Source organism: Mercenaria mercenaria, unplaced genomic scaffold (genome assembly GCF_021730395.1).
Source record: "Mercenaria mercenaria strain notata unplaced genomic scaffold, MADL_Memer_1 contig_568, whole genome shotgun sequence".
NCBI lineage: Eukaryota > Metazoa > Mollusca > Bivalvia > Venerida > Veneridae > Mercenaria > Mercenaria mercenaria.
Genome location: NW_026463449.1, coordinates 43,185 through 69,231, shown reverse-complemented (window position 1 = coordinate 69,231; position 26,047 = coordinate 43,185). Strand labels below are relative to the sequence as shown.

The following is a 26,047-nucleotide window of genomic DNA, read 5'->3' as shown; positions in this document are numbered from 1 at the left end:
CAAACATTTTACCAAAATTTCTGACTTTTCCAAAAATTTGCTACAGAGAAATTTAACCTGCCATGTCAGGTATCTTATGATGCCATAGTTGTATGTAGAGTTTCAAACCATTTGGTCTAGTAATCCGGATAATTTGAAAACATTATATAACAAAGTTACCTTTATCAGCTGATTTCCTCTGATGAATTTTAGGAGGACCACTTTCGTCTTCAATCGCTACATGTGATTTTTCTGCTGATTTTTCATTTAAATATAAAAAGAAATAAAGTATGAAAAAGAGCCAGAATTATTAACTTTAACAAGTATAATCTCGTAGTTGATATCACTTTTTGCCATAATCTAAAGAATATTCAAATTGTAGTCATTATTTTCCGTGTTCGTTCTCTAGATATTTTGTTAAAAACCAAGGCACTCAATATCCAAAATTTTGCCTGATGAATTGAAAAAGTAGAACTATTGAACGATTGATTTATCCTATAAGATGATCAGCCTTAATTTGTGTTTAAAATACGAGAAAAAAATACATTCAGTAAGCTCAATGCACAGATTCAGTATCATTGACGGAAATTGCTTAAATACGCTACCACTTGAAATAGAAAACATTATTGAGCAAATTTACTTTTATCAGCTGATTTGTCCTGATGTTTATCAGGTTCTTTTGCTGTTCGTGGCTCTTCTGATGAGTCTGCACCTTTTAGAAGAAATAAGTGAAAGAGACAGAATGATTAAATGAAGACACATTTAAAAACCTATTTTAGACTTCTAAGTTAATATCATATTTCGCAATACTCATAATCTTAAACAAACTGTTAAAAAGCAATTAAATTGTAGCTGTTGTCATCCGTATCCGTTCTTAGACACTTTACTCTAAAACTGAGGGCACTCACTGCCGACAATGTCATTTATATATCCTTTCTATCACATGTTTGACGTCGCGGGAGTGTAATAAAGCCATTACATAAAAACGATAATACATTAGTGTAATAAAGCTTTGACGTCGGCGTCGTTTATAGTACAGGAGACGTTGGTCAAATTGACCTGTTTTTATATAGTAAAATAAAATACATCTTTTATGTTTCGGCAGAAAAAGCTAACATGTGATAAATAGGATATTACATAAGTGTCTATTCATATTGAATTTATTAAACTTTTTGAATAAAACTGTTAAAATTCCCGGCAGAGCCTCGCATTTTATTATTTTATTCAACTCCTTTAATAAATTCAATATGAATAGACACTCATGTAATATCCTCTACATATAGTCTGGTTAAATAAATTTATCAAGCGATAAGCTTATCCAGCAGATAAAATTGGTGGAAAGTAAAACTGAAATATGATGAAAATACTTTTCGAAACCTATCGTATTTGTTTTAAATATTTGTTTTAAATACAAAATCAATTCAGTAAATCAAGATCTTGCTTTAAAAGACAGCTCAGAGACAGTCAGAAATACTAAAGTCCAATGTTATACATTACCTTGATCGGCTAATTTGCTCTGTTGTCTTTCAGGAGGAATAGTATCGCCTCCAATCCCTTTCTGCGACTCTTCAGTTGAATTTTCAACTAAAAGTGAAAAGAGAAAAAGTAAATGAAGAGATGGAATTATAAATGCAAGACAATTTTCAAATTGTAATTTATAGTTTAATATCATTTTGCTTTAAACTTAAGCAAAACCTTAACCCTTACCCTGCTAAATTTCTACAATGAAATTGTCCATTTTTCAATCTGGACAGTATCATTAACTGTTAACGGGTGTGCAGGCTGATATTGGTCTGCACTGGTCGCAAAGGCATAATCACTTGCCGGCAGCAGGCTAAATGTTAAAGTAGCATGGAGATGAAACGATTGATATTCGCGTGCGTTTTCTGTATGTTGTATTAAAATGAGGACACTCACTATCGAGCATGTTGTCTTCGTTTCATAAATTATGATCTTTAACAGCTAGCTAAAAACAGTGTATTCAGTTGTAAAATGTATTGGCAAATAGTATTGAAGTCTGCTGAATATCATAAATTATTAACTTCAGTAACATTTAAAAATATAAAAGATATTGCTAAAATACAAAGATAGTTTAGAATATGTACAGTAGTCAGAAATTATTTAAGAGCAAAGGTACCTTCATCAACTGATTTGCCCTGATGTCTTTGAGGAGAATTAGCACTGTCTTCTGCTTCTGCTGAATTTTCACCTATTAATGGAAAAATAATAGTAGAAAATGACACTTTAAATTTGTATCTTAAAATTTATCAGTCAAAATTATATCTCTTTTTCCCGTTACCACAACATATGATTAAAATCAGCACAATTTCTGTTATATATCTTCTGATATCCACTAGTGAAATAAATTCAAAATGCATGAACCTGAGATGTTAAACAAATTATCTAACACAATGTGTTCTCTGAAAATATTCATCATCCCGTCAATCGAACACTCACAACTTTTAGATTGATAGTCAGGGAGTATGATGATGTGTTTCCTACATGTTAGCCTCTGTATACGAAGTGACACTACTGTATTCACTCAGAAAGCACTCTTCAGTTATATAAAATAATTTTATATTGGTAAACAGTACTGGACAAAACTTGTTTCCCTGATATTTTCAATACATTGTAAAAAGGCCAGAGCAAATTAGAGCTATAACTAAAGGTGAGGAATGTACCCCCCGCATGCACTGACACAGTACATTGCAATTTGACGCATACAAGATTGCATAATTATGTGGACTGTATGTATATACGTAGACTGTACTGTATGTATACAGTATAGTAACAAAAAACAAAGTCCCATAACTATGCAGAATATTTATCTAAAAGAACGTAACATGCACCATGCACAACTAGGGTTGGTACTGATCATTTGTGTGAAGTTTCATTAAATTGTGTGCAAGGATTCAGAAGATTAGGTGTGCACAAGACTGCATATGCAGACTGTATGTACATAGTATGTTAACAAGAAACAAAGTCCCATAACTCTGCAATTTTTGTCGTTGAAAGAACCTAACATGCCCCATGCACAACTACTACGTGTGTGAAGTTTCATTAAATTGTGTTAAGGGGATGAGGAGAGATGGTGCGCACAAGATTGTGTCTATGTATATAGTTTAGTAACAAAAAACAAAGTCCCGTAACTCTGCAATTTTTTTTTCTGAAAGAACCTAACATGCTCCATGCACAACTACTGTTGTTACTGATCACTTATGTGAAGTTTCATTAAATTGTGTCAAGTGGATGAGGAGAGATGGTGCGCACAAGATTGTGTCTATGTATATAGTATAGTAACACTAAACAAAGTCCCATAACTCTGCATTTTTTTTTCTGAAAGAACCTAACATGCCCCATGCACAACTACTGTTGTAACTGATCACTTGTGTGAAGTTTTATTAAATTGTGTCAAGTGGATGAGGAGAGATGGTGCGCACAAGATTGTGTCTACGGACAGACAAACGGACGGACAGACAGACAGACAGACGGACAGACAGACAGACGGACGGACAACCTGAAACCAGTATACCCCCTTACAACTTTGTTGTCGGGGGGTACAATAACTATCAGATACATCATTTTCATGAATACAATCTTTTCCAAAGAAAAATAATGCAAATAACAGCTTTTGTGTGTCAACCACAATTAAAGTTACTACAGACCAGAAACCTTGGTTTACACAAAATTTATATACTAAAATATAAAATGTATATAATCCAAACCTGAGAATTTTGCAAAAAAGAGTTAAAGTGGTACCACGTTTGTGTAACAATGTAGCTAGAGTGGTTATATTTGTCATTTCAATGAATCATTTTTCTCTTACTGTTCAAGTGTACTTTGTTGCAAATAATGTTACACAAAATGTCATTGTCATCAAATTAAATTACAACATTTTAGGTAGTGGTTGTAATTTCAACATTTTAAGGTAGCTAGCTGATAGGTAATGACCCTGCAATGTATGTTAAGAAATTCACCATTCGGTGGATGGAACTCTTACGATCATTGCTTTCCATGAAAACAAATAAATGCTGAAAACAGCATCTGGTCATTACCTTATTTGATGATTTTCGTTACAGGTCAACTACCTTATACAAGCTATAACGTGTTTATCTATTGTTGTAAATAAGGTAAGCGGGTAACTTCAGATATCGACATTAATTTACAAATTAAATTGTTAACAAAACTTGAAAAAAAAATTGTTGGGGCCCTTCTTTACAATATATCGACAATTATCACCTGAATTGAGTGCATTCATGAATGGAAAATATTTATGGTAAAATGGTGTAGGGGTTTGTTTTACATTAAAAAGTCTTTAATAACTTCTTTCAGGTAAATTTTGGTATGGTTTTGGTAAGCTTATAATAAAAAGCATGTCATTCTCTTTCACTCAGATTTTTTTTAGTTTTAGACTCTTGGCTAGGCTTGGATTTTCATTTTATTAAAAGACAAAAGGAAGTTCAGTATAGCCTCTTTCAAAGTGTTGAAACTAGTCTAAACGTACACTACACTCTATTGAATTTACTTAGCTGGGTCGACTTTTGATATAGACTATAATTGTGGAAATTCTAAATTCATTGAAAAACGGTTAAATCAAGAGTTGTCCATTTTGCTTCAAATATTTTGAGAAAGCCATTTTTATGCCCCCGGCATACAGTATTCACGATATACAAATAATTACTAGAATGACTTGATACTAATGCAGATGTAACCTGTGACCATTCCTTATCTTCAGACATCACCTGACCTCAGTTTGACCTTGACCTTGAACTCATTTTGGACTTGAGTTGCTTTATATTGGCCATCTCTTGGTTAATCAAATGGGACCGTTTCGACTGGCATCAATACTGCTTACAAGAATGAATTGATACTAATACAGATGTAACCTGTGACCATTCCTCATCTTCAAACATCACCTGACCTCAGTTTGACCTTGACCTTGACCTCATTTTGGACTTAGGTTGTTTTATATGGGCCATCTCTTGGTTAACCAAATGGGACCGTTTCGTCTAGCATTAATACCGCTTACAAGAATGAATTGATACTAATACAGATGTAACCTGTGACCATTCCTCATCTTCAAACATCACCTGGCCTCAGTTTGACCTTGACCTCGTTTTGGACTTAGGTTACTTTGTATCGACAAGGATGCCACCAGGGGCATCAAGCATTTATTGAACGCAGCTCCTTGTTTAAATATCAAATATTTCTATTTTTACATGGAGAGAAAAAAATACATCAATATATTTGGTAAATTTGTGCACTTAGCTATCATTTTGCTCTGAAAAAAATCTGTAAAGATAAATTTGAATTTTTTAGGTATCATCTCTACCATATCTATCGGACACTCACAGTCTTGATTGGTTTGTCAATAATTATCGCCACCTCCTTTGTCAATCGTACACTCACAATTTTAGATTGGTCTTTAGGGAGTTTAGTCACCTCCGCCGTCAATTGAACACTCAAACCCGTTAGAATGGTAGTCTTAAACACTACAGTTAGCGAACGGGCTTGTCTTAAACCATTATATAAATGCATGCTATAAGTAATTTATGGTAATGATTTATATACCTGCTTCCTTAATGGCTGCCTGTACATGCTCTAAATTTACAGAAGATGTAACTGTTATTTTTGTATTTAACTCATCGAATACAGCTTCTGACAATTCATTCAATCTATTTGTAGCTTTGCCGGTTTCAAACAGAGACCATATGTGTTCAATTCCTTGTACTGATTTAACCTTTATTGGCACTCGTATGGTGCGTTCATATATTGTGGTTTCCATTGTTTTCACTCCTGCAAAATATAAATGTTGTAAACTCAATATGAGTCTAAATTCAACTATAAATCAATGGGTTTTGATTTCATTGTCTGTTATCGCGTAACACGTCGAACTGATTTGACACTCATCTCCACGCTTACAAAAAGGTGCTTCTTCTGTAAAATTGCACATTATGAGAGAGTAATCTTTTACACATTGAGTGGTTGCTAGCACGTTAATGACTGAAAAAAATAAATAATATCTACTCACTTAGTTCATCTAGCAGATTCTTCATACACTCTGGTGTAACTATCACATCCAGTCTTAACTGACCGCCCACATTAGGAAAAGTGGAACTCAGTGCAAGGGCAAGATCATTTAGAGAATCAAGGAAGCTTCTGCTCTCCAAATACATCAGCATGTTTGATATACCTATATAAGTGGTACATTTAAATTTAAGAAGTATGCATTTGGGTTCTGCTGATAGTATTTCCACATCAGGCATGCTTTCAATGTCTTTAAGAATCTTGTCAACAACGTTGCGAATTCTCGGATAGTCATATTCGTTTCCGACTTTCTTTACTGCTTTATTAATAATCGTTGTGATGATTCCTTCAGCAAAATCTATGTCCTTGCTTTTACCGACTGCTCCACTCAACGTTAGCTCAGTATCTATCACTGAAAGAAAAAAAATCTGGCAATTCATCAATCTTAAACAGTGTACTAAACATTGCTGAGTTATCTGTTGTCAATGTATTTGTTTTAACTATAATACTGTAAAAAAAACATCATTTCACGATATACAAATAATTACTGCGGAAATGTTGTGGTAACAATATAATAATCGCGTAAGATAAGTGATGTCAGAAATATGCAACCGTACATAGCAAATTTATTAACATACTTTCATTTTCTAAACCTTTATACATTTTTCTACGAATACCTTTTATAATCTTTTCACTTCGGTCTCCACTTATTTTGTCTAGTCTGTCCATTATTTCTGTGGAAAAAATATGCTGCGAAATATTAGCTTATTTAATTAAGGTTAAAACAACAAGGCGTAGAATTAGACGTAACGAGCAAATATTCTTTTAGTACAAACAAAATAATATACTGGATATTTACTGAATTTTTTAACAGTCCTACATACATCAATAGTCAAGGTAAAACGTAGTTAATACAGTTCTTGCGTCAGTGATGGTGTTTCTGTTAAATCACAATTATGATAATCAAAGTTGCCTACTTCATTCGCTACGAAATAATCTAAATTCAAAATATACTGACAGGGATATTAATATTTAAAAGACAGATACCTTTTTTCATTTCGGAAAGAAATTCGTTCTGGTTTCTGAGTTTGTTCATAATAGCCTGAAACAAATCCTCTGAGTCTTCAAGCAGTTTTGTAAGTTCCACCTTTAATGATGGGCTGATAGTTTCTTTTGTGCATTCATAAATAACCTTACTGCAGTCGTCTTTCAGATTGTCGCTTAACCCATTCGAAAGTGATGTAAGTGCGTTTTCTATCTTTTCCCGGATTTCTTTATATTCATCGACACGTAGGGACGAAGAAAGAGTATGGCCGTAAACCTCATCCCTCATATACTTTAAAGATTGCAAGGCCTTTCTTTCATCGTCGGTAAGTGATTGCTTAAACACCTTCAGTGGTACTGTAACAAGCAAAGCTAAATCCCAAGTATCTACGTTAGTTCCTCCAGCTGGTGGAAACAACTTCTGATACTGTTTTTTTAAAAATATGTGCTTGAATTTTTTTTTGTACTGTTTTAGAATTGTATCAAGATTTCCCCCGGCTTTCTGCAAGTCTCTGTTCAAAATTTCTTTTGACATTAATCGCCCACCCTTAAGCAGCAATATAGATGCTCTTAGAAAATGTTCTTCTTCTTCAGTAATCATTTTTGATAGTTTGTTCATCCTGAAACGAAACAAGGCTCTTTGGCATTGACTTGATTACCTTATTTTATTCCATGACAATATTTTCAAACCATTTTTTCAGTAGCAAAGCAAACGTGTTTTATAAAGAATAAAGGAGATTAGATCTTACTACTTACATACACTGACGAGATATGAAAACGCAACACACACATGACTGAATATATTTTTACTACAGAAATTTACCTTGTAATGTTCAACACATACACATCTCGATACTCTCTACCCATTGTGTTAATTTAACGGTTTGTTGTGATAATTAAATTAGGATACAATGGGTCTAGGGTGTTGAAATGTGTATTTGTTGAACATTTCCAGGTGGCGCTTTTTGTAGTAACAATATATTCAGGCTTAATTATGTTTGTTAATTGTTCATATCTTGTAAGTGTATTATTCAACTGAAAAATGCAGACACAATCAAAACTAAACTAAAAGAACTCAAGCAAAAGTTTCTAAAGTGGCATATTTCTGCATTCACAGCAATAGATAGTTTTTGAGAAAATCCGTACAGTTTTCGTGAAAATTTAAAAACCATGAAAATCTTATAAACTTTCAAGAATAAAATATTGCGAAAAAAAAGCTTTCGTGATTTCATGACCAAATGTTCGCGAAAATATTATCTGGTTATCGACACTTTATGTAACAAAGTGCCAAACTCTGCATAAACATAACTTAATTACGGAAGCTTTAAAGGGACTCCAGATGTGAGAAAATGATTACACATGTCGACAAAATTAAAATGATATGGCAGAATCTTTTTGGTATGCTCGCCTTATATGTTTCAAATTAATGTAAAAATGATAGAATTTTGTCTTCAGTTTTCCTGCAAAGACAAACACATTGCACATTTCGAATACTTTTTTGTCCAAAACGTTTCATAAACGGTTTCTTGAAAAACAAGAGCTGTCACTAATGGTGACAAATGCCCCCGCAGCGCCTTGACCTTTGACCTTGTGACCTTGACCTTTGCTCTGGTGACCGCAAAGTCAGTAGGGGTCGTGTACTTAGTAAGTACTATCAGCAAGTGAAGTTTGAAGGTCCTGAGTGCAGTGGTTCGCGAGTAAAGTGCCTTCATGCCAAAAGTTAACGTTGTGACGAACGAACGAACTAACGAACTAACGAACGGACGGACAGTTGAAAACTAATATGCCTCCCTTCGGGGGCATAAAAAACTTTTTGTGCAATGTTATTGCAGTATATATATATTGCAATTAACGTCTAAAAATACTCACATTCATGCCATTGTTTCAGTTTCGCAAGTTACGCTTTTTGCAAATACAGAAGCACAATTCGCATTTCGTATATTTTAGTCAACATATCAATTTCTTACTGGCATCGCGAAATAATAAATGCAAGAAATTGTTACACACGCACTATAGGAATGCGCTCGTCCGTCCGTCCATCATTTAATCATTAGGACAGTCAAGTGATAACATGGCATGAAGAAGGTGCGTTTCGTGTTCGGTCAATAACTCTGTCATTTATCAAGGGATTTTAAAATTTCTAGGTACAAATGTTTTCCATGATGAGATAATGTGTAATGCGCAAATTCCGGACCCCTATCTCAAAGGTTAATGTCACAATTTGAGGTCAAAGGTCAACAGGGCTTTTTCCTGTTCTGTCCAGAACTCTGTCATCCATCAAGGAATTACAATATAACTTGGCATGAATGTTCCCCATGTTATTTGAAACACCTAGACCCCTAGCTTAAAGGTCAGGGTCACATATGGAGATCAAAGGTCAATAAAGTTTTTCCTGTCCAGTCTATAACCTTGTCATGCAAAACAGAATTTTAATAGAACATGGCATAAATGTACCCTATGATAAGATTTTTTGTCATCGCACTACCCAGACCCCTAACTTTAAACTCAAGGTTACACTTGGAGGTCAAGTGTAAATACTTTGTCTGGAGCATTTCTTCTTCATGCATTGAGTGATTTTGATGTAACTTGACACAAAAATTCAGTGTCATGCAAAAGAACCAGGCCGCTAGGTCTAAGGTCAATGTCACAATTAGTGGTCAAAAGTCAAATTTAAGAATTACTTTGTCCGGAGCATTTCATCTTTACGCATGGAGATATTTCGATATTACAGTAGCACAAATGTTCACAACCATGAGGCGAGGTGTTCGTGGCAAGAACAAAGTTTCTAGGTCTAAGATCAAGGTCAAACTTAGATGTCTAAATTCAAAATCAAGAATGACTTTGTATGGAGCATTTCTTCTTCATGCATAGAGGGATTTTGATGTAACTTGACACAAATGTTCACCTTCTTGATGCACCTTTGTTTTTAGAATTACTTCCCTTTGATATTACTATTAATGACTTATATTGTAACATTTTTATTACTAGCCGTAGGGAAAAATCGAGAACACGTTTCTGTGGTACAACGTGCATGTTTTATCCAATTTCTTGTGCATGGTTTTGTATAACACATGATAAGTCATGTCATGAGCAGTACGCAATACCTGAAGAAAGTCGACTAATGACCTACATCATGGATTTGTTTTGCCACTGATGACATCGCATCCTTATTGTGTTCATTCAACATCAAGTACCAGTGCCGGAGAGCAGTTACTGGAAAGCTCATTGTCTCAGACAAATCATAAGTGCACTAGCGCCAACTGAATTTGTATTTAAGAAGGAACTACTGTTTTCTGACATTTTTTGAAAACACAGCAGTTTTGTGGACAGATCTAGCTCTTTATCTTATTATTTTCATTTCTCTTTTCTTTTATAAAGATCACGGACAAATCTAGCAGGAATTCACATTTGGATAAAAACCTCATTGTGTTAATATTACATGTACTTTAACTAGATTAACGTTTTTAGAATAAGTAATTAAATAAGAAAGAAAACACGTTTTAACTTTGTAGTAACCCTAATGAGCTTTTGATTTCTATTTTCACTGCTCTCATATTGTACTTTTTGTTGTACAGTTTTTAATGAGAAGGTGGAAAATGATTATATATTAAATATAGCATGATTATGAATACAATCTCTACACCTTTATCGAGAGGTTCCCACATGTTTGTTACTATGAAGAAAAATTGCCTTGTTATTTATCATTTTTAATCATTGATTTGTAAGATATTTGCCATTGGTTTGAATAATGGCAGAAATTATTATTAAATCTGTTGTTTTACTGCCTTGATTGTACAAGCACATATGCAGCAATGTAGCGCTTCTTTAACCATGTAATAACGCATATTCTTTGTTTGGACAATTGCAGGATCCGTTTTTCACAGAAAGGTTAAAGGATTATAGAAATTAAGAAACAAACAAATACATTTCAATTGCATTTTTAAGAAATGTAACCAATATTGATGTGTATGCAGCATAATATATACCTGTAGTTTGTTTTATCTATTCTTCATAACATACATCATTAACTACACTGCATTACTTTTCATTGTTAATATAATCATTTGTTTTAACAAGAGGGCCATGAAGGCCCTGTATCGCTCACCTGACCTATGGAGCTAAAGATCATCAAGATCAACATTCTGACCAAGTTTCGTTAAGATATGGTCATAAATGTAGCCTCTAAAGTGTTAACTAGTTTTTCCTTTGATTTGACCCGGTGACCTAGTTTTTGCCCCCACATGACCCAGATTCAAACTTGACCTACAGATCATCAAGATTAACATTCTGACCAAGTTTCGTTAAGATATGGTCATAAATGTGGCCACTATAGTATTAACAAGCTTTCCCTTTGATTTGACCTAGTGACCTAGTTTTTGATCCAAGATAACTCAATATCAAACTCGTCTAAGACTTTATTGAGAGTAACATTCTCACCAAGTTTCATTAAGATTGGGCCAAAATTGTGACCTCTAGAATGTTAACAAGCTTTTCCTTTGATTTAACCTGGTGACCTAGTTTTCGACCCCACCTGACCCAGATTTGAACTATGGATCATCAAGATTAACATTCTGACCAAGTTTCATTAAGATATAGTCATAAATGTGGCCTCTAGAATGTTAACTAGCTTTTCCTTTGATTTGACCTAGTGGCCTAGTTTTTGACCCTACATGACCCAGATTCATCAAGATTAACATTCTGACAAAGTTTCATGAAGATATTGTCATAAATGTGACCTCAACAGTGTTAACAAGCTTTTCCTTTGATTTGACTTGGTGACCTAGTTTTTGATCCCTGATGACCCAATATCAAACCCGTCCAAGATTTTATTTAGGATAACATTCCGACCAAGTTTCATTAAGATTGGGCCAAAATTGTGACCTCTACAGTGTTAACAAGCTTTTCCTTTGACCTGACCTGGTGACCTAGTTTTTGACCCCAGATGACCCAATATCAAACTCGTCCAAGATTTTATTGAGGGTATCATTCTCACCAAGTTTCATTAAGATTGGGCCAAAATTGTGACCTCTAGGGTGTTAACAAGCTTTTCCTTTGATTTTACCTGGTGACCTAGTTTTTGACTCCAGATGACCCAATATAAAACTCGCCCAAGATTTTATTGAGAGTAACATTCTCACCAAGATTCATTAAGATTAGGCCAAAATAGTAACCTCTAGAGTGTTAACAATCTTTTCCTTTGATCTGACATGGTGACCTAGTTTTTGACCCCCGATGACCCAATATCAAACTCGACCAAAGATTTTATTAAGGGTAACATTCTGACCAAGTTTCATTAAGATTGGGCCAAAATTGTGACCTCTAGAGTGTTAACAGTCAAATTGTTGACGACGGACGACGGACGGACGATGGACGACGACGGACACAGGGCGATCACAAAAGCTCACCTTTGAGCACTTCGTGCTCAGGTGAGCTAAAAATAAATTGATATTGAATATTTATACTGAATTCTATGCATGACAGAATATTTATGCTGAATTCTTTATATAGCAGAAAATTTAAACTGTATTTTGTATTATTATTTACTTGTAAATTTTATTTGACATAAAACATTAAAGCATTAAACGTATTAAATCGTAAAAACTGGCTTTATACTACTCCATTTCTATATTCAAACACACAAACGGACTATAGTAAAACCAAAATGTCTTTTAGGGTCAAATTATGCTAATGTTACTTCCCTTTGCAAAAACCTTTTAGGCAAGCTATGGTTTCAGTTCTTTCTTAATCAAAGGAATATTTTGGTAGAAGATAATATACAATCAAAGATTATTTCAATTATGATAGAATGTAGATATATTTTCCTGTTCCAAACAATATTTCTATGATTTCTAATCTGTAATTCTGCAGTTGTAAAAATTCAGTTCTATCTCTGCAAGTAAGCTTTTAACTGTTGAAATGTAAAGATTTCTTCTTTCTTTCCCTATTATAGACCAAGTAAATTCGTCCCCTATAACGTCAAAGTTTTATTACATTTAATTTAGTCTCGTGTACTGTCAAATGTATGCAGTGGCTTTATTTTACTCCCATGACGTCAAACATGTGATAAAAACAATATATGATACTCATTGGATTCAAAGCAATTGTTAGATTAAAATCAGTACTGTAGGCGATTCACAATTTAACGTGGTTGGGTGTTTTGTATTGTTATATGTAGGTCTACACATGTGCTAAGCTTTTTTATTGTCATGTCATGATATCACATTTTCTTTAGCAAGCTACTGTAAAATTTAATATGTTTTGCTTTATACAATGGATTTGCCAAAAGTCCCAAATGTAGTTTATGGTTAGGTATGTGTGTGTGTTTGTGTGTGTGTGCCGGGGAGACGGGGCGGGTCTTTCCCTATTGGGTATTCATCTTAGTTGTTATACCTGTCTAAACGCAGTAAAGAAACACCCAATCCTACATAAAAATGTGCTATGGTGTTTTTTAGTAAAAGCTTAAATCGATGATCACCGGGCCTATATCGATGATTACCGGAAGACTAACACAATGTCATCAACTCACCCTGATCTTTTAAATGTATGGGTAACAGAACATTCTCAGCAACTGACTGACGGTTTTTGTTCTGTTGATCAGTAATATGATGAGATACAGATATGGGTAATACACAATTTGACGGATCCGAATTGCCTGTCTATTAATATCATTTAATCATACTTTGGCGGACTATAAAAAGCAAGTGACTGCTTATTCCCAAAATAGTGTGAACTAATATTGGAGACACCAATTTCGTTAATCATACACACTGCGTGTTGTTATACCAGGATATAGCTGGGAATCAGATCACCAGAACTAGGGTATGTTTAAAGTAAGAAATAAAATGGTGTAACTGCATGTCATATTACGTGTACAATTACACTACGAGCATATGCATGTATGTGTCGTTTTAGTGTAAATGTACCTTAAATGAAGTCGGAAATCCTGTTTATTCGTCAGTTAAAATATATTTCGTTGTGCCTACTCTGTGGAAGAGTGTGTGTGTGTGTGTGTGTGTGTGTGTGTGTGTTCGGGTTTAACGTCTTTTTCAACAATTTTTCAGTCATATAAACGACGGTGTCTGCTTGTAGCAGTAAGCACAATGCCCAACTTTATAGTGCTGCCTCACTGGAATATCACGCCGAAGACAAGGGGCATGATACCCCACCCAGTCACATTATACTGACACCGGGCTGACCAGTCCTAGCACTATCCTCTTAATGCTGAGCGCCAAGCGAGGAAGCTACTAGTACAATTTTTTACGTCTTTAGTATGACGCGGCCGGGGATCGAACCCACGACCTCCCGCACTCGAAGCGGACGCTCTACCACTAGGCTACTGTGGAAGAAGATATATTATACATATATTAAGAACTATCAGGTATCTGCAAAAGTAGTGCAGATTTTGCATGCGACGCAAAATAATAAGATAAAAGCGTTAAGATTTGTAATACGTTATCTAAATTTTCAGAGAAAAATGTAATAAGAAAAAGTGTTTTCCTGCAACCCTTTAAAATACATAGAGGTGGATGACAGATACTAAGAAATCATGAGTCGATACAAGCAGAAACATACAAATAAGCGTAAGAAATGTAAAAAAATATATTTTCTGGATGTAGAGATGGGAGGGGGTGGAATGGATGGAGGCATAGGAAATCGAAGAAAAATTATGAGATATAGTGAGAAAAACATTTAATGATAGATATTTGACATCTGGAGTACTATTATACATTTACTACATTTTCTCTTCAAGCAGGACCAAGGAGACACCTATGGAGTATTCTCGCAGTAGCTACAAATAACTTATGAATATATATTCACGTCAAAAAGGAAATGGAACACCTTCCTGTTAATTCAGATGAGCAGAATGAGGTTAACCATACTGCTTGTCTCCTATAAACCACCAACTATTATATCCGACGAACATATACATCTGCCAGTTGTTAAACTTAGTCAAGGCTTCAACAAGAGTATCAGAAATGTGAGCTCTTAGTAGCAGGGGTTTACAACGTATAAAAAAACTGACATGCATCACACAGTCATTTAACATCAGAATACCCTTATCACGTCAAATATACACCTAAGCATTCTATGTGATGTGGAAAATAGCAAACGGTTGGAACATCAAGCAAATTATGATAACCGTCGACCTCTTCTTCACCAGCAACCATCGTTTATACTAAAATGTAAACTATCACTGGAGAAATCAGTCATGACGTTCGCTTGTCTGACACACTTACATACCCGAACTGAACGAAACCAGCAAGAAGGAAAAACTTTAACTCTGGGACAAAGGTAAGAAGCTTTAAAAAGCTTAAACACACACACACATCAATTTCAAACATATGAACACCTCAGCAAGCACCCGCTCAAGTCATTCACATTCCAACGAGGCAGCGACACGGATTTCCAAAACGCTTAAAACATCCGAAACCGCTGAGAATATAGAATGATACAAGTAATTACACATCGTCTGCCAAGAGTAACAACAGGACACGAAACAATGCTGGTTATCAAAAATAAAACATCACATGTTTTAAGAAACATTTATGCAGATAGTCTGATTAACTAGTTGTGTCATAATGACATCGGGAAGTTTTATATGAGAGGCGATGTCTTATTTTCACATCTTATGCCTAGTTCACATCTGGCCTGCAAAGCATCTGCGGAGCCTGTAGACTGCCCGTATCCTCCCTTCTGGAAGACAGGAGTCGGTAGTGCGATTTTCGTACGGATTCACTGGTTCCGCAGCCTCTACAGTTTTGTTTAGTGAGAAGTTATACAAATTTGGAAACATCATAAGCCTGTAGACCGTAGATATGTCGCAGGTGGCATTGCACAAGCCCCGCACGAGTATCGTTAGGAGGCCGCGCGCTGATCGTGCAGACAGCACACGATTTTCCGTAGGCATGGTGCCCAAACAAAATTTTAAGGAAATTGTAGACTTGTGGGACCTTTGCACGGCCCTCGCACAGCTGCCGCAAGGTTACCGCTCGCTGCCTGTGCAATACTCGTGAAATCGCATGGATATTGAGTAATCATCGTGCGGCAACCCTACAGCGGCCGCACCGCTGCCGTGATATGGGCAAAAAGATCAGATGGTAATAAAAATTGGCCATCTCCAGCATGTTTTCATTACGGGCGTCGTACGATTTCCATCAGAAGCTTGCAGAGTTTACACGGTAACTGCGCCTAAATTGCACGATTTCCCATAACCTTCGCGCACCGTCCGTACGGATTTCTCAAGACCTTCCCCCGAGGTCCTGTACAAAAAATGACACGATGCCTCTATATAATGTGTACACATATGCCTTTGCCCGTGGCCAACTACGATGCCCCCTAAACCACAAGGAAAATCATAGACTAATTTATCGCACGGCGCCAGGGTCAAATGTGAATTAGGCATTAGCGTTTAAATTTGCATGTTTAGCGTTGAGCGTGTAGATCAATAGACTGAAGTACGTATGTTAAACGTATACTATGGAAAGCCATAGCTGTCTTCTGTTGTCGACATAGTACTTTATACTGAACGATTATCAGTATATGAAGTGCCTCTACTTATACATGCAGTACTTATACATGTATATGATGCCATTAACACCGTAAACGGGTTGTTTTCATCAGTATGTGCGGTGTTTTTAACTTTATATACAATCCTTTCAGGTGTATATGCAATGCTTTCATTTGATTGTACTGTATATTTAACTTGTATGCGATCGTTTTAACTGTTTATATGGTGCTTTCAAATTTATATGCGTCGCCTTTATCTTTCTGTATATGCTGTGCATTTTAAAAATATGTAAACTGTACTTTTAACTATACCGGTATGCGGATTTAACTTATACGGGGAGCTCTTATCTGTATATACAGTGATTTCCAGTTCATATGTTTTGCTTTTGATGTTATATGAGATGCTTTGAACTACATATGCTGTGCTTTTAACTTTATATGATATGTTTTCTACTGTTTTATCAATGACCTTCCTAACTCTGTTAAAGGGGGAATACGCTTATTTGCTGATGGCACTATCACACTCTTTACCAGTACTATCAGGGGGTTCCTTAAGGTTCAGTGTTTGGTCCTTGTCTCTTCCTTTGTTTTATCAATGACCTTCCTGTCTCTGTTAAAGGTAGAATACGCTTATTTGCTGATGGCACTATCATATAACTCAACATAGACTCGTTAATAGACTCTTACAAAGTTCAAGATGATTTGAAAAAAAATTAGAAGAATGGGAACGTAACTGATCTATGGAATTCAATCCTGATAAAGGCGAAGTAATAGGAATCTCAAAAAAAAAAAGAGAAAAATATCATCTTTCCATATAAATTACTTAATCAAGAACTAAAAACTACAGAAAATGCTAAATATCTTGGGATAACTATTAGTGATGTCTTAACTTGGAAACACATATTGAAATTACATCTTCAAAAGCTAGTAACACTCTCAGATTTATAAAAAAAATGTGTACAATGTGATAACAATAATGTTAAAGAAACTGCCCAAAAACATACGTTCGCCCACAATTAGAACACTGTAACACTATATTGCATCCATTGCAGAAAAAAACTTAGTATATGAGATTATTATCACTATTATATTATTATCATCATCATCATCATTATTATTATTATTATCAATCCAGATTTGTTGATCGCCCATTTAATATAAAATATACATTCAAGGGCGCTTAACAATTAAACATGTGACATACCACAGATATGTAGGAAAATCACAAAAACATGGCATATATGCAATATTAAAACTGAAACTGAATGATCTGATTAATGTTTTTTTGTACAACATTATTCAGGGTGCATGTGTTCTTCTAGTGTCTGTCATTTAAGTTTCAAGCATTGATGTTACGCTGCTTTGGTATGAGTAGCCAGAACATGTTAAAATCCTAATAAAGTCTTGTTACTCAGGCTGAACTCTGCCTACTCTGGCCAGCCAGAGTAACCAGGGTTCTGGCTACCCTGGTTGAACTCTGTCTACCCTGGCTCCTATAAATAGCCAATTGAAAATAGTTATTAACTTGAAATTCAGTTTTAAACATGCTATTTAGAAAGAAATAACATATTAAGTTTCAAGATCGAATTCAGCTAAGACTGAAAATGTTTTGCGAACACGGGACCTGCTTACTCTTGCTACTCTGGCTTCTCTGGCTGACCAGAGTAGCCAGAACATGTTAAAACCCTAAAAACTCTGGCTACTCTGGCCAGCCAGAGTAACCAGAGCTGCTTTAATTAACCACTTGAAAATAGTTATTAACTTGAATTTCAGTTTTATGCTATTTACATAGAAATGACATATTAAGTTTCATAATCAAACTCAGCTAAGACTGAAAATAGTTTGCAAACACGGAACCTGGTTATTCTGGCTGAACTCTGGCTACTCTGTTAGAAACAGCCAGAGTAACCAGGGCAAATGATATCCTGGTGACTCGGGCTACTGTGGCTTCTTTGGCTGACCAGAGTAGCCAGAACATGTTAAAAATCTAGAAACTCTGCCTACTCTTGTTGAATTCTGGCTACTCTGGCCAGCCAGAGTAACCAGAGTTCTGGATACTGGATGAATTCTGGCTACTCTGGCCAGTCAGAGTAATCAGAGTTCTGGCTAACCTTGCTGAACTCTAGCTACTCTGGCTGAACTCTGGCTACTCTGGCCAGCCAGAGTAAACCGGAGTTATGACTTCTCTGGCTGAACTCTGGCTACTCTGGCCAGCCACAGTAACCAGAATTCTGACTTCTCTGGCTACTCTTGCTGAACTCTAGCTACTCTGGCTGAACTTTCGCTACTCTGGCCAGCCAGAGTAAACCGGAGTTATGACTTCTCTGGCTGAACTCTGGCTACTCTGGCTAGCCAGAGTAACCAGAATTCTGACTTCTCTGGCTACTCTGGCTAAACTCTGGCTGAACTCTGGCTACTCTGGCTGCTCTGGCTAACTTCACGCACATCGTCCAGGACCAGTATTACGTGTGATATGTTCGAAGAAGTCAAACACTGAAAGGTCGAAGGTAGGGCTAAACAATTACGACTCAATCATGTTTACAACATTTTTCACGGCATTGCACCAAAATATCTTAATCAAAATTTTTGCAAAGTTTCATTAATTCACAACCGTACCAGGTTTAGTAAATCTAACTTTGTTGTTACAAAGGTAAAAAGGTTTTGGTGCTGATACTTTTTATTTCAACGCAATTCAAGATTGGAATAATCTTCCCGATTTTATTAAGGCGAAGACAAATAAGCATAGCTTTAAACAGGAAGTGAGGAAGCATTTATTCAAGTGTGCACGTTTAAGAGAAACCTCTGATACCATTTCATACTGAGATATTCCTGAAGATAAATATCTGTATTTTTATCTGTTTTAATTTTTAAACATTGAAACCATTACTGTGATAATATTCGGGTCATAAGTTATTTAGATAACGTTATGTGTTTTAATTATATACGAATTTCTTACCAATTTATTTGTAATGATCACACATTTTAGTAGTGGAGATAATGATTAAAAATATATCTACCTAATGGGACCCCATTGGAAATAAGTAATTAATTTTACTTTGATGGGTCATCCCAGGTATTAAGATCATACCTTTTTCTATTTTGTAAACCATAAAATATACTTGACGTAATCTTTCATGTACCAATTATGAATTAGAAATCTGTTTTAACATGTTTATTATATTCTAATCAAAGCATTTTTCAATCTAAATGGGCTATTGTGTACATGTAATTTTAATGCATTAGTTTTATTTAATGTTTTATGATCTTATGCCTGATTAAATTTGAATTGAAATTTAAATTGAATTGAATTGAGTACAGCCGTATATACAGCTGAGAGCACCACATATACAATACAATGTGCCACATATAAAGTTAAAATCACAGCATGAAAATTTAAATGAAATGCACAAACAGTTGCATGTACCTCATGTACAGATGAAAGTTAAAAACACCGAAAATAAAGTTCCGATACAAAGTTATAACCACAGCATATGCAGCTGAAAGCACAACCTAACAATTGAATGCACTACATATACGGTAAAAGAACTGCATATAAAGTTAAAACGACTATAAATACAGATGGAATCATCGCATATACTATTAAAAGCATTACATATAAAGTTACAACAATCATATCCACAGTTAAGGACGCTCGCTACAGTTTCGTATTTTTTTCTCAATAATAGATTTTGATGAAATGTTTTGTATGAAAAGATCATGTTATGATGTATTGAAAAATGAAATAAAAATACTAGGTCACCAGCTTTGTTTCAATTTAATTTGCCCTTAGATATGGTGCTATTTTTAACATTTTTCAAAATTTCTATAATCCTAAAATATATTTCAGTAAAGTACAATAATCAGCATTAATTTGATATCTAAGCATTTTTATAACGGAAAACAATATATCTATTTGAAACATGCTCAGAGAAATCAAAAGAAAATGATTTTGTAAAGAAAGGAATACTTGTTCAGCAGACCCAAGGGCTATTTTTGCATATTTTTGTCAATATTAAGTTGATACTTCTGCTATTTTATCGAGTTTCACATAATAGAATTTAATCAAACCCTGCACATGCCTTTGGTTATGTCTACCTAATCTAAAACAAAAAGAAAATTGATAGGTCACCATATTAGATTTCGCTTAAATCAAATTACAACGAGATGGGGTGTGCATTTATACAACGCAGGTTGGTACGAAATACTCTTTCAGTGTTTGAGCAAATGACTTAGATATATATCAAATTATCAAACGGCAGATTTCTTAATAAGCGGATTTTAAGGTGTTTCTGAAGCATTTTGATGTCATAGAACGATGAAAGTTTCCGCCTTTCTCCGAACTAAACCTATAGTTTACGAATACGGATGTACGGAATGGGTACGGGATTAGAAACAGCTGTGACTCAAAGCTGAGTTGGAGCGCCGGTATAAATTACAGACTCCAGTATATGTCGGATTGAAGCAATTTGAACTAAAAGTACTTTAAATGTATATATTTTGTAACCATGGTGATACTTACCCTAACCTCTAGTCAGTATATTATACATATTATACATTAAATGCATGCGAACATACAATAATTTGCGAATTGTTGCCGTACGCGACATTAGACAATCACTTCCGGGCATGCGCAGAAGACCGCTCCAACTCTGCAATGAGTTACAAGGTAGCAGGGTACACTTAGATGCGAAAATTTTGGGCACGGGCGGTCTTACATGTAGCGAGTCGCAATATTGCACTTCCCTTATTAGCAGAATCAGTGTGGCCATTTTATAAATTGCGTGCATGTTTTATGCTGTTAATTAATGGCAAGATCAGGATTCACATACAAGAATAAAGAAAGTTATCAAAACGAAAGGTTTACACCATCCATGAAAAATAGCATGCCAAAATCATCAATTTTGCACTTTTTGAACAGCCTGCAATGATCTCGCTGCAAGAACAATGCCAAATTTTATTGCATTTCTCAATTTAATAGTCCTTACTGAACGTCAGGATATAAACGGAATGGGGGCCCATCCTGCTCGTTTTTTTTTTTCACAAAATAGCGAAAATGTTCCTGGGTATCAATCAACAAGCACAGAACCTTTCCGTGATTTAAATTTTTCCGCGAATACGTATCTCATTTATCATATAAAGCTACCAGCAGTTAGTTTCCCAACTGACATCAGAAATTTACATGTATCGGCTGTATAAAGTTTCTAAAGAATTAATAATCCTTATCTCTCACCTTAATTTACAGACATCAAAAATCACGAGGTTCTTTTTATAACAAATATTGACGGGGGCCAAAGTCGAAGTGAACCCTGCTACCACATCGATTAGAAACACAACCAAATTGGAACGGTGTTGAGGTAAATATCGACCCGTCCGGAAAAACTGTAGCGAGCGCCTTTAAAATAACCCAAAATACAGATTGCACCGCCTTTACAGTGTTAAGCTCTTTATATACATGTATAAACACTGTTTATATTGGTAGAAGCATTTCATACACCGGTATATGTACAGTATAAAGTGCTATATCAACACCAGAAGACAGCTAGGGCGTTCCATAGTATACAATTACATGCTTATCATAAATTACAGTATCGGTCGATTTTGCCAAATCGGTATCTTTTTACTGAATACCCTATTCAACATAAGAATTTGTTTACGCTCCACCTATTTATACCGCAGTTTTTAGCGATCAGGGATAAATTAGCTTACTTCATGAAAACAAAGGGGTCGTAGACAGGTGCGTAGCTAGGACCTTATTCAAAGTACGCTGGGTGGTGTAAGGGTACTGGGGTATCTTCCCCCGGGATTTTTTTCAGGGAGAACAGCAAATTGTGCATTTTGTGGGTAAATATGAAGTAAATACAGTGAGCTTAAACATTGTTCTTTTTCGAATAAACTTCATACAAAACGTTTTATTTTAGTAGACCTAAACGCATGTGAAAAATATGCAGCAGGTCTGCATGATGACTAAAGAGACACTTTTATAACAAATATTTAAAGTACATACAATAGGATCAAGCCTAAATACACTCTTAAAACAGAGCAAATCTCCTATCCCCTTTCTATGCAAACTGACCGATTTGAACAAACGGTAAATGGTCTCATCTCTAAATACATCGATGACCTTTGTCATAACCTCAAAATAAATCAACAAAGACATATCGAGGGGCGATATCGAAAATGTTCTAAGTGCTTCTTTATTTATACTTTTCACTTGATTAATCTCGCCCTGATACCCCGATTTAAGATTGTATCATTTTGAATAAAACCGTATTCATTATGTACTACTGAACCAAAGCTGACGTCTAGTAGAATTTTTCAACTAAAGAACATACGATAGATAGTCTGTAATAGTTTCTTACTGAAAACAAAACCTTTTCAGAAATCAGAATATTGATTTTCATTAAGACATCCGAGTCTGTTAACGCCAAAAAAGTGTATTTAATTCATGACTGTGAATGTTAGACTTTTAGCTAGGAAATCGTAAAACAATCATATTTATTGTGTTTATTGCCTTATCAACTTATCAGAATTTTTGCCTATAAATGACAACGTTCACTTTCATGAGAAGTCTAGAAAAACCCTCGTTGTTTTCAGTAATTCTAAAATTTCTATGCATTAATATATGGTTTGATCAGATTTCTAAGAATTCTTATAAAAACGATGCTAAACATAGAAAACAAGATTTGCAGTGTTATTGAGATGCCCTAGCTGTTGCAGTTATTGATGTGATTTCATTTCAGTCTATTGGTTTGTTCAAATATATGACGATAGCGAGTTACTGTGGTTATTAGATAACTCCTAATGTTTGAATACAACCATGAATAAATGTGCTCGTGCTTGCGTGAACACACATCCAGATGGTTGACATTACAACCTTGAGACATGCCTTCATCCTGAAAACAGTCCTGAAAACCATTGACATCGGCATATATACAAAGACAAAGACACATATATTTAGATGAAAATCCTGAAACATTTAAGGTGGCAGGGGAGCAGTTTTTTTCTAGATTTTAAGCAAGTCTACGATTCGCAACTGTTTTTTTTTTCTCTCTATAATTGGTTATCAGTAGAAAAATGTAGTACACCTGCTTTACATTTTGATATTAGCCAGTTAAACCGTGCATTCTTGTCAAATTTTCATAACGCAGCTGCATATCTGCGTATAAGCAGCTACACACAGTGTAGAACACTAAATGCCCCCCTTGAAGCATTCAGTAACTGCACAAGGAACATAAATTATCTGGTCACTGTGCTCTGGACGTTTTACGCAGTGGCCTCAAATCAATAATGATGGGTCATTTACCAATCATAAGTGACCTCCGTATCAAATGTGATCTTAGACAAAGCATTTGCCAGTTATTTGGCTAAAATGTTCTACTGTTCTAGGTCAATGTGACCTTGACCTTTGACTTACTGATCTCAAAATCAATGGTAGTCTGGACGTTTTACGCAATGACCTCAAATCAATAATTATGGGTCATTTACCAGCAATAAGTGACCTCCGTATCAAATGTGATCTTAGACAAAAGCATTTGCCAGTTATTTGGCTAAAATGTTCTACTGTTCTAGGTCAATGTGAACTTGACCTTTGACTTACTGATCTCAAAATTAATGGTAGTCATCTTCTAGTCATGATCAACCTTCCTATCAAGTTCCGTGATCATAGGCCTGAGCGTTCTAAAGTTATCGTCCGGGAACGGTGTAACTGTTCCGGGTCACTCTGACCTTGACCTTTGACCTACTAAACTCAAAATCAATAAGTGTCATCTGCTGGTCATGACCAACCTCCCTGTACATTGTGTGTAAACTTTTATGAGCTTGAACTATCATCCGGAAACGGTTTAATTGTTTCGAATCGTTGTGACCTTGACCTTTGTCCTACTGCCCCTCAAAAACAATAAGATGTCATTTACTGGTTATGATCAACCTCCCTATTAACTTTCATGATCCTAGGCCCAAGCGTTTTTGAGTTATCATTCAGAAACCGATTAGTCTACGGACTGACCGACCGACTGAAGTTGTGGGGGGGGGGCATAATCATTCTAATGATACTATAGGCTAGCGAGAGGAATTATTAAAAGGCCATTTGCAGTATTTAATTCGTTGGTATTTGGCATAATGATGAAGAAAAATGAAATATGACGCTATATTTAGGTAGCTGTTCACGGGATTGTACACAAGAACCCTTCTCATCTCGGCATATTTTCGAAATGTTAGCTGTATATGCTGCGCAATTTTGCGTTATCGGCAGGATGCCAGCGACAGATATTCAAAAATAGGCATAAAACAAAGTGTGTGTCTCCTTTTATAATTTCTGCATTTGAAACGTAGGAAAGTCTAATTCGAACTGCAGGGCATTTGGAATCGCCGGCGGCTTTTTCTGTCGCAGGCAAGACTTCATATTAGGCCCAAATGGTAATGCCTCGTTTTGGTTCTAAGCTATGACACTGGCATTGGTCTCAAATTCAAAGTAAAACAATAATACCACAGCTGAGACGTCTATGCATAAACGGGTTAATGCAAAAGGAACAATAATACGAGTGCTCTTCTTAAAGATCATAACATGTCAACTAGACAATTAGCGTTTTAATGTCTTTCAAGAAGATATGTGCATACTACTTACCCATCTTTAATCCTAAAACATCCTGTCATTTAATGTATTTTACTCCTATTTCCATTTTAAACTTTACACGCTTCATTTTCAGAAAAATGGTTATATCTGTTTAAACACGTTACATATTCGTTTTATGTTAATTGTATGGCACACGATATATCGATTAAATAACTATTCTCTGGCACGTATCCATGCGTATCATTTGTTGAAAAGAAACAATACAATGGAACGGAACAACTGTCTTCTGACATTTATGTAGCACTCTATGCTGTAATTCTTTTTATTTTTTGGTTGGGTTTAACGTCGCACCGACACATTTTAGGTCATATGGCGATTTTCCAGATTTGATGGTGGAGGAAGACCCCAGGTGCCTCTCCGTGCATTATTTCATCACGAGTGGGCACCTGGGTAGAACCACCGACCTTCCGTAAGCCAGCTGGATGACTCCCTCACATGAAGAATTTGCTGTAATTCTATCAGTATGTAAAATACCCCTATCTAAATATGTATAGTCCTCATACGTGTATGTGGTGCGCTTACACGTAACAATACATATGCGATGACTTTATTAGTACAGGGGACAGAAACGCTTACCATGCATTCCCCTAGACATTTTTTTCAAAGGAATCAAATTGTTTTACAGGACCAACTCTTTCAAAATAAAAACAAATGTTTCCTTGAAAAAAAAAACGTTTTTGAACTATATAATTATGATTTCAATGTTTCAATGGCAATCGTTCATTTTGGAAAGGACAACCATATAGATAATAATCAGTCATATCTTGGTGCACTTTGGTAAAAAGCAATAAAAATGGTGTCAAGATAGAGCTGAGACATTGGCATTTTAACGGCAGTGTTCTGTATCAATTAGCTAAT

The 26,047-nt window shown here is 35.4% G+C and overlaps 1 protein-coding gene and 1 long non-coding RNA gene across 2 annotated transcripts; both read right to left on the bottom strand.

Annotated features, from left to right (window-relative positions):
* Positions 1-637: 637 nt before the first annotated feature.
* On the bottom strand, positions 638-2,188 carry LOC128554614 (uncharacterized). The gene is made up of 3 exons (XR_008369645.1): positions 2,117-2,188; positions 1,477-1,563; positions 638-691 (listed from the first exon to the last, which is right to left on the bottom strand). It is a non-coding gene; the product is annotated as an uncharacterized LOC128554614 (long non-coding RNA).
* Positions 2,189-5,542: 3,354 nt separating this feature from the next.
* On the bottom strand, positions 5,543-25,300 carry LOC128554613 (uncharacterized). Its single transcript, XM_053535891.1, has 5 exons — positions 25,181-25,300; positions 7,054-7,670; positions 6,684-6,740; positions 6,011-6,418; positions 5,543-5,775 (listed from the first exon to the last, which is right to left on the bottom strand). The coding sequence occupies exons 1-5, from the start codon at positions 25,207-25,209 to the stop codon at positions 5,543-5,545; spliced, it is 1,344 nt and encodes a 447-aa protein (XP_053391866.1). The 5' UTR covers positions 25,210-25,300.
* Positions 25,301-26,047: the final 747 nt, after the last annotated feature.